This window comes from Necator americanus, chromosome III (assembly GCF_031761385.1).
Source record: "Necator americanus strain Aroian chromosome III, whole genome shotgun sequence".
Lineage (NCBI taxonomy): Eukaryota > Metazoa > Nematoda > Chromadorea > Rhabditida > Ancylostomatidae > Necator > Necator americanus.
In genome coordinates, this window is record NC_087373.1 from 9,874,377 (window position 1) to 9,889,889 (window position 15,513).

Genomic DNA, 15,513 nt, shown 5'->3' on the forward strand with positions numbered 1-15,513 from the left:
AAAAAAACTTCTTTAGTGTTTGAATTGACATTTATCTTTCATAGGGCATCCATCAGGATGATTTTCAGCCATCCAGCATGGTGTCACACCACTCCGAGCAGCTACCCTTTTGGATTTTTTGAAAGATCGTGAGGCATCTTCACGAAAATCACGCAACTGAGCCATGCCACCAGTGACCTAAATTCGTCAAAGTAACTTGATGTACGTCCGCATGTCAGTGAACGAGGAAAAGAGAAAATACGGTGCATGGATGTAGCAATTTTGACCAGATTCGTGCGGAAAGAACTAAAAATAAGCTGTAAAAAAGCAGTGCACGGAACTTGGTAAAACATCATCCATAATTATAGAGATGGAAACGATGACATTGACATTATTGACAATTTCAAGGCTTCATAAGGGAATCAGAAAAGCGATGTAATATTTGTACCCATCGCCAGATTTCAATCAAAAGAAATAAAAACAAATTGTGTCACGTCCGAATTTTTTTGTTCGGTGTGAATGCGCTCTCAACCAACTTTTCGATCCGATATCATTCAAAAACTGGAAAAAAGGAAACATAAGTGCGAAGAAAAAAAGATCCGTTAACATACAAGATTGTCAAAAGAACATTGCCTTCTCTTGCTGGATTTCTGGCACCGCAGAGACATTTTATATGTTGGTAAATCTCCACTGGTAAATATAAATCGGGATGCAATGTGCAAGTATCAAAACGAAAAGGCACAACAAAAAAGTTTTCCTTTGTTTTTTTTTGATTCTTGTTCTTTACATACTCCGTTGCGGATCCTGACTAATATTGGAGAAAATACAATTATCAGTTCAACATCGGAAATGAACCCTAGTGTTGTATTTGATGTAAAGAGACAATACAAAAAGTTGCATAAGGAATTCGACTTTGCTTTGCTTGGTCAGTGAGGCAAAGGAAGCATTGCAGGCACAATTACTGTACACCACTACTAGAAAATCTAGCGAATTCCATCGGCATCAGTAAAAATCGTCGTAAACTGAAGAGGATATCAATGAACATGAAGGAACAATGAGCGTGATGATAATGTGCAGTTGTTCAGCTGGCTATTGTCAGAGAGTATTTAGTCTCTGATGATCTAAACTACATGAGAGATTTTTTGTTTAGGGAATTTATTTATTTAGAGGTGGGACTATTGTGTGCTATGCTTGAAGGGAGTGAGTGTATCACGATTTTGACGTAGTGAGATGAGGAAAACACAACGAAAGCCTAGACTTCGGATTGTAGGTCGGAGTACCAAGTGTAGTTCGGCTCAATTTCCCTTAATCAGCGTAAAAAAAATGGCGTGGGAACCACATTTGTTCCTACGAAGTGCGCATAGGTGCGATAGAGAGGAGCCGGGCACTCCTTCCTTCGCCAATCGTCCAAAGGTGAGGGGGTCAGAGCTCCGATTCCGAATATCACATGTATGGAAGTGAGTTAGAAGGCTCTCTCTTGTACACGGCTTAGTGGCTCTCTTGTACACGCTAGGGTATCCAGCTGAAATCGTAGGAAAGAACAACATCTTCTACGCGTTCCTACGACGATTAGGGAAAGATGAGCGGAATAGCTCATACAATCTACCCAAACCCTAGGCTTTCGCTGTGGTTTCCACGTCACGTCAAAGCCGAGATACGCTGTCTTTAAGTTTAGCACAATTGAACTATTACACAAGCTAATGTATATAATGTAGTTGCTGAAACGTGTGAATAATGGTGGAGTTAGCAAAACGATTTCCTTAGGTAGTCTGTCCTTAACCAAGTTTTTTTTTTTAATAACGCCTGCGTGGGCCTTTTGTTGACATCTTACGCTACGTAATTAATGAAATCCGCTGTTTTGGAGTTGTTGTGTTGCAACCGAAGTTTGCCATCAACACAAACGATCTACGTGGTATCACAGTAATCAAGTGAAAAAGGTTTTCTGAAGTAAAATAGTATACAGAAACAATTTTAAAAAATTTCAAAAAATTATTCTACCTGTAGATTGAAAGAATGTAGCGACATGTGAAACTCGAATCGTTTACATTCGTAATTGGAAAGATGCGATAGATCTCACTCATCGTATAGGTTCAGGCTATCAGCGTTCTACACGCACATACTTTCCTGATCTTCAACAAAGGTAATGCGGTGAGCACTCAGGACAGCGTACAGTGATGATAAATAAGGTTAAGTAATCACTGGGTCAGTCACAGGATGGTTAATTCAAGAAATGCATCATGAACAGAAGTGCGGAAATTCGTCTGTTGGCTGTGTTGACATATTTTCAGAGTCTGAAGAATGAAGAAAGATACGAAGTTGTCAAAATAACTGCAAGCAAGATGAAAGTGGAGTGAGAAATTGAAAAACTATGACTATTAAAATCGTTCTTTGAATTTAGAAAACGGATAACGCACTTATCATAATGGAAAACGTGACAAAAGTATGGAGTCAATGTAAATTATGAAGATAAAATACATAAAATAGAGTGATAAACCACTTTCGAGAAGAAGGCACGGAGAAAAAATTAGAAAAAAAATGAAGCGATAAGAAAACATATAGCAGACAGCATCTGCTTCTCAAGGCCATTGTACCATAACATCAAAGAAGAAAGAAAAAAAAACCTTCCACATGTATACTTACCTTGAAAACTTGATGCTGATTCCTCAGAAATGTTTGCAAGCCTCCACACTGCTGCTTCATAAGTTGTTTTTCACTCTCAGTCAACATTAGCGCCAGTTCGCTAAGCTCAATTGCTCCACCACATCGCCAACCGCTAAAAGCCGGAAAATTATGTGTTTCTTAAACAGATAATATTAATAGAATAATAGCTGATAGAAAAATAATCGTATTCACTCTTTCAGCTCATCGCTATTCAGCAGAATCTTATCGAAGAAGCGTTTCGTTAACACCAACCGAGTTTCTGCTGGGATGTTCAGGCAATTACGAACCTAAAATATGGATCTAAGGAGAAAGAAAAAAATGTTGGGGTCGAGCAGAGTATGCATTCTAGAGTATTCTAGAGTTTCTTTTAGAGAAAATTGTCGAATTTTAACAATTGTCGGTTCAATAAATGACATATAATCAAGTACACATATATAACACAAAAGCCCTTCCTGTAACCAGGTACATCGACATACGCTCTGGGAGCGTGCTAAGCAAGGTGCGCCATTAGAATTCGGACAAACTTGTAGTACAATGAACTGAACTCAGGTGTACGCGTTAATTGGTGTTCAAGTTAATTACATATATATCAGTAAATCTTCTATAACTTCAGAATGGCAGATCTCGTCAAGCGAGACATGGATCATGATAAAAAAAGCTGCGATTGTAGAAACCCCTGCTTCGATAAGACGTCCGCGAAAACTATCAAAAAACCCCTCCTGGTACCTAAGATCGACGAGTGTTCTTCCGCTGGAACGAGGAAAATACACGACTCCAGAGACCATTCGAAGGGCCAAGACATGAGGACCACGATTCGGAAACTGTACTCTGTCTTGAGGATGAGCTTAACTATCACCCCCCAGATCGCTCAAGAGAATCTTATCTTTTTTTTCTTGGCATCATTGCATATTAGTTTTAAATAAACAACTTTTTTCACAGGGAAATTTTTTGTCCAGATTCGAACGGCGCATTATATACAGGCTGCATAGTTGTAGGTGAAAGTTTTTTTATATATTGTAAAAAAAAATTCATTCAGCGAGCAACCAGGCGAATACCACGATGATGTCGGCAATTCCTTCGGGAGATAACGTGAACTCGTCGATTTAATCAAAATATATTATGTATAAAAATATGTAAAACGCAAAATGTACAAAATGTAAGTATGCATAAATGGGGTGCAAAACAAAGCATAAATGGAATGCAAAAATCCGTTTGAATCGTGGCAGAGCGATTCCTCTCAATCAGCATTAAAATGCACAAGTGAATAAATTATAAATTTATGTATAGTGAATGCCGCCATCAAACGATCTAGACCAATTTTTGCACAAAGATGTTGTGGAACGGGTGCGTATTGTTAGGTACCCGCAGCCTCCGCGACAAACTATCCTTAGGGGAAACGACTGGGAACTGCTATGGTTAACTGCTCTACGGAGCAGTTAATAGCGTCAGCAGAGCATTGCTCTGCGTTTGCCTTATGCCCCGCCCATCATATCGTCCCTCATCGTCTAATGAGGTGCGAAACATGCTTCGCAGGAGCACGTTGTCTTTGGTATTGCTTCTGTACGGAGTACCGATCGCTTACGTATAGAGATACATCGAATTACACACGAAATGGCAGAAATAGAAAATAATAGTGTTTTATTCAAACGAAAAAAACGAACAAATCGAAAATTTTACGAACTACTGCAGTATTTTACGTGGATTATCTGTATAGATACCAACATACATCTATATCTTCTATATAGTTTTTCAATTACAAATCTACGCCTTTCAGACACCAGGTTCTCGTTTCTGCAACCTCTAATTTTATTTTGGAACGTTTTCAATTTTCAGCTTCATTTATGTTTTCTGTTGTTTTTTCTTGTACAAATCTTCTACGTTCCTTCATTTTTAGCATTTTCAATTTCTACGTTTTTTTGCGCTTGCTGCGTTGTTATCTTTTCGTTCTTTGAACCTTCCTTGAAGGCAACCCTATCACTTAATTGCAATACACACGGCATCTGACCTCAGTGATGTGGTGATGGTTGGGCGTGGCTTAGTGATTACAGCTAGCCTAAGATATGCCTGCTCTGGCCTACCGACAACCTCTTCTGTAGTCACATATTCGGCTGCGGGTACCTAACGACCTCCCTCGAGGCCACAGAAAAACATTTTGAATGAAAACACGTGTCCAAAGATTGTTACGCTCGCTGACTACGACTAAAATTACGCAGGTTGATTAGGGAGTTTGGTTTTGACGGACATCTATTGTCCAACCTTGAGAGATCATTGCCGGACGTCGACAACGCAATAATGGTGAGTTCTTCACATAATAGGGCCATCTATTCTCCTAATGCAGCCGGACCTTTTGCTAACCTCTCAGTAGCTTAATCATACGCAGCGTTTGTTGGAATCTTCGTTTTTCAAACACTTTCGCCGACCTGATACCGACCCAAAACTTTTAGTACTTTCAATGCTTCTAATTTCTGGATTTCAGCGAGGAGTTGCGCATTTTCACTGTGATAATTCCAAACCATGTTCAGGTCACTATGTACTGGTTGAGATCCCAACCTCAAAAATTACCCTGAATACTAAGTTAGCCATTTTCTAACCATTATATGGACTAACTGAAAAATTGTCAATTCAGGGCGAAAATGGGTATGCCGGCTAATTAACAAATAACGCAAAATTCGACAAGCAAATCGATAAGTTTACAAATGATAGTACAGTAAACATAAATATATATCCCGAACATGTACTAAAATTGGAATAATGAGCAGGAAGAAATCCTGTGAGCTGCAGCTGTATTTTTAAATGCATTCCGTAAAGTTGGTCGTATTTTTGAATACCATAAGAATCGAATGGGAAGAAATTTTTAATTGTAGGCTGAGATGTAAAGAAAAAGCGGGTGTTTTCACTCGATCTGTTGTATTTGAACAGAAAAGAAAAGAAAAAAAAAAACAAAGAAAAAGGGCACTAGCAAGTAGGGGCTGTGAAAGTTGTAGTGGGGTGATTACAAAGAGCTCTTTTTTTAGTTGATAAGCTACACGCGTACCTGTTCCATCTTTAGCCTGGGAATGAATGCTTTTGTTGAGGAAGAAGTGAGCTCTTCCACAACATCTTCAATGTCCGGCACTAGACCATGGGGAGGAATAGTGCAAACGAAGCAGAGCTGAACACGACTTAGAGTACTTTGGTAAAATACATGAATAAGTACAGGAATTTATCTGACACCTAGTTTGTAAAGACGTTCTTCTGTTTCGTGGCATATCACAAAGTAATTTTATGAAGGGAGTGAGCAGTTATAAAAAAGCTACCACCGAAATTCCGAAGATAATTCCTTCAATACATTTTTTTTGCGGAGGCAACTCTGCATGAGGGGACAGTCGAGGAAACACGACAGAACTTTTTCTGCGTTCTAGTAGTATAAGGGCACAAATCGATGGTACATGATGAAGAGCAATGGGTCAAAAAAGATTCAGCGATAGATGCAGAGCAGGCCAATCTCACTATCTCAAATCTATCGTAATAGCATAGATCACAGGGTCACGAAATCATCCATGATATACCTGATGAAGAGCGTTTCAAAGAATTAGTATAATCTGTTCGATGTATGAGAGTGAATTCGATAGAATGTCAACCAATGATATGAGCAATAAACGGTGCACTAATACGGGCAAGAAATTTCGGAATTTGTTTCAATTAAGAACAATCTCTTCCCGCCATTTAACTTCTTTTTCCCCTGAATTTCGCATACGATATCAGTAACGCAGATAAATAGGAACATCTTGCGTGGTCAATCCCCACTTAATATACACGGGATAAACAGTCGGCATAAAATGTTTTTCTAGTAATTACTCTTCCAATATTCTCACAACAAAAAAAAAGCATTTTGTGAAGAGTAAGGAATCAGTGACACTATCGAATTTGTACCCTCATTTATGAAACCAAATTACGCTGTAAAATATAAAGGGATGTTAAGAATGAAGCATTTTTCGAAGCAGTTTTCTATAGAAGAAAGAGAACAACAGTAGTGTTGATCAAGCGCAAGCACGATGGTGTGCAATTCATCAATCACGTGATTCAACCATACAATTCGTCATTCGTCAGGAATACTACAATATATGTTTGCGTTGTTACTCAGATTGGGAAGCAAACATTTAGAAAAAAAAACCAAAACGAATAAAAGAAACGAGTCCAACACGCTGCAGTAGTGTTTTTAGAGGTCCACGTTTCAACACACGCGTCAGCAGACGAACAAGTTTTCGTAAGCACGTGATTCACTACTAAATAAAACAAGTTACTCACTCTTTTGGTACTGGGAATGCTCAAACGATCTTCTTCCACAATGAAACCTAGGCGAACGCAAACCTACAAAAATCTTTCTGTATGAACAAGTAAATCAGCACGAGTAGATGATTGCCCACCTCCCGGACAAATCTCAGGAATGAATCGTACTGACTTCCGTTATCTCCACGTCGAGCAACGTACTTACCATGGAAATTAAATGGACAACAAGGCAAGACGAAGAAATTGCATTTTCTTCTGAATGAAGAAAAAGTTCCAGAAAGCATCAACTTCTCAGACACATACAGATCAGGAATGATATCGATAGGAACTACAGCTGCACATTTAATTGTCTCTAATTGTTTTCGCAACAAGATGCGATTGCAAAACAACATTAAACATGCAACATGAAACAAAAAGTGAGCCATCGATCCGCGGAACATCTACGTTTTCGGGCACAGACGTACACCAATAGAATTTCAAAAAACCCTCAATTGTATAGTAAACCAACCTAGCAGCAATAATAGGAATCCAAGGTGTCAGCTCGTCAGTATGGTTACCAATAAGATAATCCACATCGGCAGGTATACAATTTTCTTTCTGCATTTTTTATAACTTTTCGCAGTCATTCAACCACACACAGTTCGAAACAAGCTTGTTCAAATACGCTACCTCGGAAGGATCCACACTTGCTTCAATGAGAGAGGTGTCTGAGAGAAGCTGAGACCAAATTTTTCTTTTACGCACGTCGATTCCGATACCGTTAACCTGAATATTATAAGTTCATAACATAAAAACAAAGAAAAACGAACAAAGGAAGAAAAAAGCTACGAAACGTAAATCTATGTATATTTCATTGAAATAAAAAAGGTAATTGTAAACTAATAATTAGCCCTTAAAACGACAACAAGTGAACAAATGTCCATCTCACCCCTTCTTTGTTTAAAAGATGCACAAGCAGCCCATTTCCACATCCCAAATCTGCAAATTTTTTCGGAAAGCAATCGCGCATTCCCCAGTACTCCTTAAAAAAGAGCAGAAAGGTATGTGGTGCAACATGATAGAGGGATTATGACGAGCTAACCAACAGATAAGTAGCAATGCCACAATCTTCGTAGACGAACTTCTTTGGATCAGTCTTTTCTGTCCAATTCTAGAATGGAATAATTTTTCGTGAAAGTAACGCAGTAAGGACTAAAATCAATGCAAACGGGACTCACTTTAACTAAATTTCTTCCGTGTTCCTCTTTAATTCGCTTATAGCGAAGGCTGTACTCTTGAATATCCAATAAATTATTTGTTTTCCGCACCAGTTTGTGTGGATCCATGAATCGTAGCCATTTAAACAATGCGGGAAAAACCGTATTCAAGAGCCAGTGGCATTCTTTATCATCAAATTTTGTTGGGACGGAGATCATCAAACGCAAACTGTAATAAATACAGGAAGATAATGCATCAAAATTTCGTAATTCCAATGATCCCAGCCAGAAGAAAGAAGAGGGAAACCTTTGTAGAAAGCCTTATGAAAGAATGCAGTCCTACATCATGAAATGTCTAAAACTGAAATGGATGCTATGTATGCAATTTGATAGGTGGGTTATGAACCAATAAACAAAGCGAGACTAAAGCAACATTCACATGCCTGGAATCAGAAGACTGCTGGCAGCTAATCCTATAAGGGTAGGGAATGTGCGGTGTTTTCCTGCCGCTGTTGATATCTAGTTGCAAAGGAACGAAAACAATATCAAGATCACCTATAAAAAGATGAAAAACAGCTCTTGAAATTGGTTTCGTGCAAGCCTGACTCCGGTGTTCCCAGAGCAATTGTAAATGAAGTTCAATCGCGCAGCATACCTTCACGAAAAGAAACTTCGTAGCAATTATGGGAAAACAATCCATCTTTCGGTATCAGCTTTCGAACTTCACATTCTTGTTCAGATGGTACTAAGAACAGATTATCAACAAATATAACAAAACCACATTTGTTAGCAGACATCGTGCATAGAAATTTGTTAATCAACAGTTTTTCACCGCCTATTTTTAGCTTCTATTTTTAAAATTCCAGATTAATTATCTTATATTAGAATTCCAAAGAGGTCTTCATTTTGCTATTCCGCCCAGTTGTTGTTTTAAAAACTACAAATCAAAATTTTTGGTTGAGAAAGAGAACACGTGTCTCTTGAAACAAATATGGCCAAGAACTTACAATTATCTATCAGTTCCGAAGCCCTCTGAAGAATAACTTCATATTCCCCGGATTCAGCATCTACTCCCACCGTACCAAAAAGACGACGATTCACTGACTGACATTGGGTTCTCCAGATAAGCACTAACTGAAACATGTGTAGAACTGAAAGAAAAACTACTAAAAAAAAGCTGAATGTCAACCTTGTGAAAATAATCGTGAGCCACGACTGGAAACTCGTACGTTGCAGTGTCCTCACATAGCGTTCTCCAAAGCATAGAGTCCAAAATATGTAATAACTAATTACGACGGCCAAAATAAAATATATGTAGCATTCCAAGCATCCGGGGATCAAGCCCGTTTGCAAGCACTCGCTGGTTTCATTGACTACTGTACTTCTTTATGGAAAATGAGATCAGAACGTACCAACAATAACAATGCACAAACAATTATCAACAAGATGAGCAAGAAAGGCCGATTCATTGTGTCTGAGGTCCAATATATCCATAATTTTTCATTCGTTCAGCAACATCAGAGCTCGTATCAGAACCCGTAGCTCCAGCAGAGACATCTTGAAAGAAGAACTAATACATTCCAAATGCATAGAATAGAGCGTAGAATAGAAAAAAAAAGGAGAATTAAAGTATGGATCCAGCTAAATACCACAATTTGGAAATAATGTCCTCCAACGGAACTACAATGAAGAGAGAAATAGATTTGGTAGTAAAGGTAGGAGAAACTTGCCACCTTTTGCACAATACTGAATTCACAAATTTTGAGATATTTTGACGTTAAAAAAGAATTGCAGGACAGCTATCAATTTTGAATCATTGACACATGAAAATATTAGCTAAGATTGTTTCAAGGAGAAAAAGTGACGACCGAAAAACGAAAACCCTACTATTCATACTAAATGAAGGCTGAGACTTACATTAAATGATATCCATAGGAATGAAGTTTTCTTCAACCTATTGATGCAGAAGGATTTCAGAAGATTTTCTTATTTTGACTCAACTCTTCTTAGCCATAAGCGTATAGTTTTAATTAATGAAATAATCTGCTCCAAAAGACCTTGCTATGCAGCCACACGAATGCATCAAATACACCTAGCCATTATTATTTTAGTAAAACGCATTTTCATTTGGGATACAGTAGTGAGTGATCAATAAAGAGCTGAGAGTTACTAAACCCTTCTAGCTAACCAGATGTTCAGTACCAATGTAGCTAAGTAAAGAATGCTACCACAATCACTCTCAGCTGCATAGTATTTCTGCTTCCATTATTTTGCTTAGATCATTCTAATGATTTGATCAGAGTAGAAACGATAGCAGGCTGTAATCTGAAGGAAATGGCTTGGTTCTTGCGTGCACAACTAGCATTTTTTGATTTTTCCCTTTCAGTAATCGGTTTTAGAACGAATATTCTTCGAATGGTGAAGTAACAAGAAATGGTATCCCATTATAACTGTCATTATTATATTTTTTAAGAGAAAAGAAAAATGGCAAATAGAAAAAAGAAAAAAGACAGGAATTGAAAAACAAAACAGATGTCTGTTCTCCTATCTATCCGAAAAAGTGCAATTTTATGAAAAACTTCAAGATTACAGCTTAAATATTTACAATCTTGTTAGGAACTTTTCTTCCTGCGTTCCACTCATCGACGAAAGCATAGCTACCGTTTTTTGCAGTAGAGCTCTAGCTTAACTCCGTTCCTGAGCAGTAGAGCCATTAGCTCCGTTACAATGCTACGATGATACGCTCGTCGTACACTCGTCCAAACTACAATGTCGTCCGAAGGCGATCCGCTCTCTAACACTTTTTTTCAGTGTGATAATAGTATAATATTTAATATTAAGAAATAGTACAATAGCAACACTATGCAAAACACGTACTGATGGAGTTTTTAAAAATGGTTTTCTAAGGGTATTCGCGATTAAGGCTCCACAAATATTTATTTGAAAACACCCATAGATGCGCCATAAAACAGAAACAAGAAATAGCAGGGCACGCTGGAATTTCGCCAAAGTTTCCGCTTCAAAAAGAAACATTCATTGCACATTGTTTGATGGGTTGACAGGTTATTCTTCTGCTACGCTGTTAGAAAATGGGAATCCTCATGCGAGACTCTTTTCCCAAACAGAGAACGCTACAGTATACAAACGGTTACCAGGGTTTGGGTGACCAACTTATCCAGAACAGACAAGTCCGTCAGGGAGCCCAGCGCGAAGATGTAGGGGACCTCAAGCGAAAGGGCGGCGAGCGTGTGGAGCGACGTCATGCGAATATACTGTTCGGAGCCACGTTTTATCATTAAACTCCATGCATTTTTCTTACAAAAAAAAGAAGAAAAAATTGTGGATAGGAGGTTCCTTTCGTCCGCTACCGGGTCCTCAATTCACTAGGATAATACGGGGAAGATCAGGAACCGGATCTATTAAAGAAACTATTGCGTAAAGTTAGCCTGGCGCATTCAATGGAAATTAAAGCAAGTAATCACAATTCTTCTTAAATGACAAATCCACCTAGTATCCAAAAGAAAATTTTAGTTCCACAATTCAAAAGTGGAGCTCATGTAATATTATATCTTAATGTTATATGCTACAATTTTCAGATTCATTCCCTCAAAAGGAAATGCCCTCATACAATCTGTTTAGTCAACATATTACTTTAGTTGTATGTCTTCCTATCAGGGTTAATTTGTGTGATATGTCCTGTAAGGGTGACTTCTCCGTTGTTAGAGTTCCTCTTCAAGTCTTCTGTTCACTTTCAGAAGATTAATCAAAACTTCACCAACTCAAACGGCGACTAACACGGAGAGTTCTAGAGTAACTCCACGTTTTATTTTGAAAAACGGTTCCGAACAAGATTAGATGTAATTACACGTCTAATGTAAAGCTTAGAAAACATCTCTCAGCTCAGATTTTTTATGCCGCTGATCAGCAAAAGCGTCCATAAATTCCCAAGTTTTTTTGCCCTCGTAATTGTTGTTTTTGTGTTATCGAGTCTTGCAATCTCTACAACTCGATGACACAAAGTTCGACTGAAAGAGCACCAAGCACGTCACTCAAAAAGAGACGATGGAAACCCCGGAAGAGTTCCCTGCATTTTTGTAGGATTCATCGATATTGGAATAACCACATACTGACGTGAAATCCTTTTCCGTTAGTACCGTTAGGACGAAAACAGGCTATGAGCGATATGAGAACATCCACACTTATACGAAAGCATTTACGATTATTTAGGAGTTAGGTATTAAAATAACAAAACGTGATTGGATAACTAAGTCAGAAATGAATTCATTTCTTTTCTAAATAAGGGGTGAAGCAAGTCAAATATTGCAATAAATTACATAAGATAGCGTAGCAGAACCTATTGAATTTAACAAATTTAATCTGAAAATTTCTTGCTAAAAACAACACCGAAACAAAAATAAAGACACTTACTTTGACTTGGAGCTGTGTAGTTGTACGCATTTTGAAAAGCTGCTTGATCCAAAGCATTTTTGTATTGTCGCTGCATTTGATATTGCTGTACTTCACCATGGTATTTGTTGAGCTTTATTTGGTACTCAGCCAACTAAATAACTCTTAAATGTACTAGTGTTAAAAAGGGGAATGTACAGTTTGTACACAAACGAAATAACAAGAATCCGTCGACAAAGGACGACTATACTAGAAATTGACGCTTTGCGTCATGAAAAAAGCAGAACCTTATGATTTTGACAGGTATTTAACGCAAAAGAAAATCGGTCAAAGATTCAAGCAAAGCCCAACTGGATAATAAGATCACTTTCGCACCTGTTTTTGATATTCTACCATTTGTTGCTGATACTGTTCGTATTCACGAAGATACCGTTCCTGTGCGGGATCAACTTGTGGAGTAGATTGATAAGCATAACTGCTCGGATTAGCAGAAGGAAAGCCATTCTAAAGTTATGAGGAAATTAAAATGTATCAGCAACAGCAATAAATGATGAAACGTTTACCATAACAGCGACTTGCGAAGGTAATGCTGTTACCGCTACGTACGCTTTGCGATATCCAGCATAGCCATGCTTCTGCTGAAAACGTAACAGAAACTAAACGACGATGAAGAAACAACATAGTAGTCTGATAAAAGATTCCACCTAAAAAGGGATGACAAAATCGAATGAACTCACATGCTCCTCAAGATGTGCTCGCTCTCTTTCAGATTGTTCAGCCAATTTGACCTGTTCTTTTCTCACCGCTTTTCTCACCACTATAGACCTGAAAAGTGAATTTTCTGATAGAGAAAGCGACATGCAACTGTTCCTAGAAAGTTTTGACGTAACGGCGGAGCACAGTTAAAAAACGCAATGAAATTGAAAGGAGAGCATTGGGGAGTGATGAAAAAAAATACCGCAGCGAACACTTACCGGCCGTTCACGCAGTGATTGACGGCCAGACATCTATCTACCGATTCTTCTGTCTCGAAAGTGATAATCGCATAGTAAAGCAGATTTTCTTCATCATCCTAAAAACTGCAAGTTGAAGGGAACATGGGAAGAACTATAGATAACAAGAAGAAGATTGTTATAGGTCATCAGAGAATTAGAGATCAACATAACAACAAACATCAAAGATAAGTGAGAGAATGTACACATCGGATAATGAATTAGGAAAAGAGAGCTTGCAATAAACCACCAACAGTCGAATTTAGTAGTGAAAGAAATTTTGAAAGTAGAAATGCGTGCATTTCTAATGGTTTAAAGTCAACACAACTACCAGCTCATCAATTTTGATTCAGCAAGACGACGCAAAAAACGGAAGTGTAATTTGGTTGTCGATAGCAGTCTACTGCAAGTGAGTATCTATCTGTAGAATAGAGCACATCAGTGGAACCAAATAACATCAGCTCAATATTGTTTCAAAAATAACCATTGGTTGCCTGATTTTTTACCCGAAAGCTTGCAAAACTACAAGAAAAAGAAAAAAATTGGTTATCTTGTATGATCACGTAATTCGCGGCTCAATAACACTGCCGGTGTTCAATGACAAAACAACACCTGTACTATACGAGCATCTTTATGCATAACATTGTAAAACTATACAAAATCCCCTCAGAGTTATTACTCGCAACAACACATTTCCTATATACCCATTGGTGATCGGAGAATGTTTGTTGGAACAAATGATGCAAACGAACTAGTCGAGGGTAACTTTTTGGGAACCAAGAAAGCCGTATCCGAAATGAAAAGTCCCGTATCAGTCTATTTGACGTCTCATATATATTTATCTATTCCATATAGATATTCAAGGATTCTATTCTATATAGATACTCAGGGATTGAATATTTCACCTTATCTCAAGTCCAAAGTCACCTTACGCACTTTCTTAGCAAAAATTCCATTCTTTAAATTATTTTATTCTTATATTTTGACCTTCAGGACAAAATAAACAATTTGGAGCAACAACCTCCCAAAGAAATCCTAAAATCAAGTCGTAACGACAAAAACTACTCGTCAAAATCGGGCTACAGAGTCGAAGAAATGCGCAATCGGTGCAGAATGTGCTTGTTCCAATGAACTAAAAAGCGTGCATTGCGACAGATGCGCCACGTCCACCCGGTTGAACAGATTTGGTGCCGACTGTAGCTATTACGTGCGCGGTGGACTACCACCAATATCACAAAGGAAATTTATCGTTGCACTTTGTGCGTATGCAGAGGAAAAATTGAGTGACTTAGGAATAAAAAACTGAAGGTCAAATGTCGACAACTACTTATCTGATAGTGCCGTCAAACCTCAATGGAGGAATAAAGGTGGTGATATTAATCAAGTAGTAAAATTCTCGAGTAATGACGCACTCGGGCAAAATAGACGGATGAAATAGCACCGAATGGAGTAAACGCTTTTCGGAGTGCATCCTCATTCATTCCTTCAACACCAAGGAAACTGACGAATAACTTCCTCGACTTCAAAGCAGGCATTTTTGTGAGATTCCCCTGAAATAAAGGGAAAACGAAATTGTGAGGACTACCTTAAAAAAAAGATCTATCAAGCTTACTTCTTCCGCCATACTGGTCACGGTTATATCTCGATCCTTAATTTTATGAACACATTCTTCTAAGCACTTTGACGTCGACATCTCATCAGAATAGGTTATATATGCGAATCCTCTGTTCATGCCTACAATGTGGGAGTTGAGTTCGTAGAAAAAAAAAACAACTACAATTTGAACGAACAACCGCACCTGTTCCCCTTTCGATCGGCATCACGAATTCGGACATGAAGCCGAATCTTGAGAAATACATTCGAACAACATCCGCACCAATATTATTAGCAATCCCACTGACGAATAAACGTCTGCTGGTCATTTTCGAGTGGAACGTGGACGGTACATCAGCTGCAAGGTGACCAGGCTGGACGAAATTCGCGGACGTCCGGACCACCCGATATGGAAC

The 15,513-nt window shown here is 38.3% G+C and overlaps 1 protein-coding gene across 3 annotated transcripts; it reads right to left on the minus strand.

The window, feature by feature from the left end:
• Window positions 1-12: 12 nt before the first annotated feature.
• Window positions 13-15,426, minus strand: RB195_009126 (uncharacterized protein; the record flags this gene model as incomplete). 3 transcript variants are annotated; one of them, XM_064195973.1, is made up of 21 exons in its annotated part: window positions 13-177; window positions 2,620-2,752; window positions 2,833-2,927; window positions 5,675-5,791; window positions 6,928-6,990; window positions 7,047-7,164; window positions 7,418-7,506; window positions 7,579-7,674; window positions 7,838-7,930; window positions 7,991-8,059; window positions 8,545-8,660; window positions 8,761-8,850; window positions 9,113-9,256; window positions 12,534-12,666; window positions 12,888-13,016; window positions 13,076-13,150; window positions 13,250-13,337; window positions 13,487-13,584; window positions 14,917-15,054; window positions 15,117-15,238; window positions 15,303-15,426. In XM_064195973.1, 21 exons carry the CDS (start codon window positions 15,424-15,426, stop codon window positions 13-15), a joined length of 2,295 nt encoding a protein of 764 aa, XP_064047118.1. The 3 variants fall into 3 exon arrangements, with proteins under 3 accessions (XP_064047118.1, XP_064047119.1, XP_064047120.1); XM_064195974.1 differs by lacking the exons at window positions 12,534-12,666; window positions 12,888-13,016; window positions 13,076-13,150; ... (3 more) ...; window positions 15,117-15,238; window positions 15,303-15,426 and adding exons at window positions 8,127-8,334; window positions 9,295-9,369 and having other exon boundaries at window positions 8,549-8,660; window positions 9,113-9,239; XM_064195975.1 differs by lacking the exons at window positions 13-177; window positions 2,620-2,752; window positions 2,833-2,927; ... (8 more) ...; window positions 8,761-8,850; window positions 9,113-9,256 and adding an exon at window positions 9,571-9,662.
• Between the last annotated feature and the right edge of the window lie 87 nt (window positions 15,427-15,513).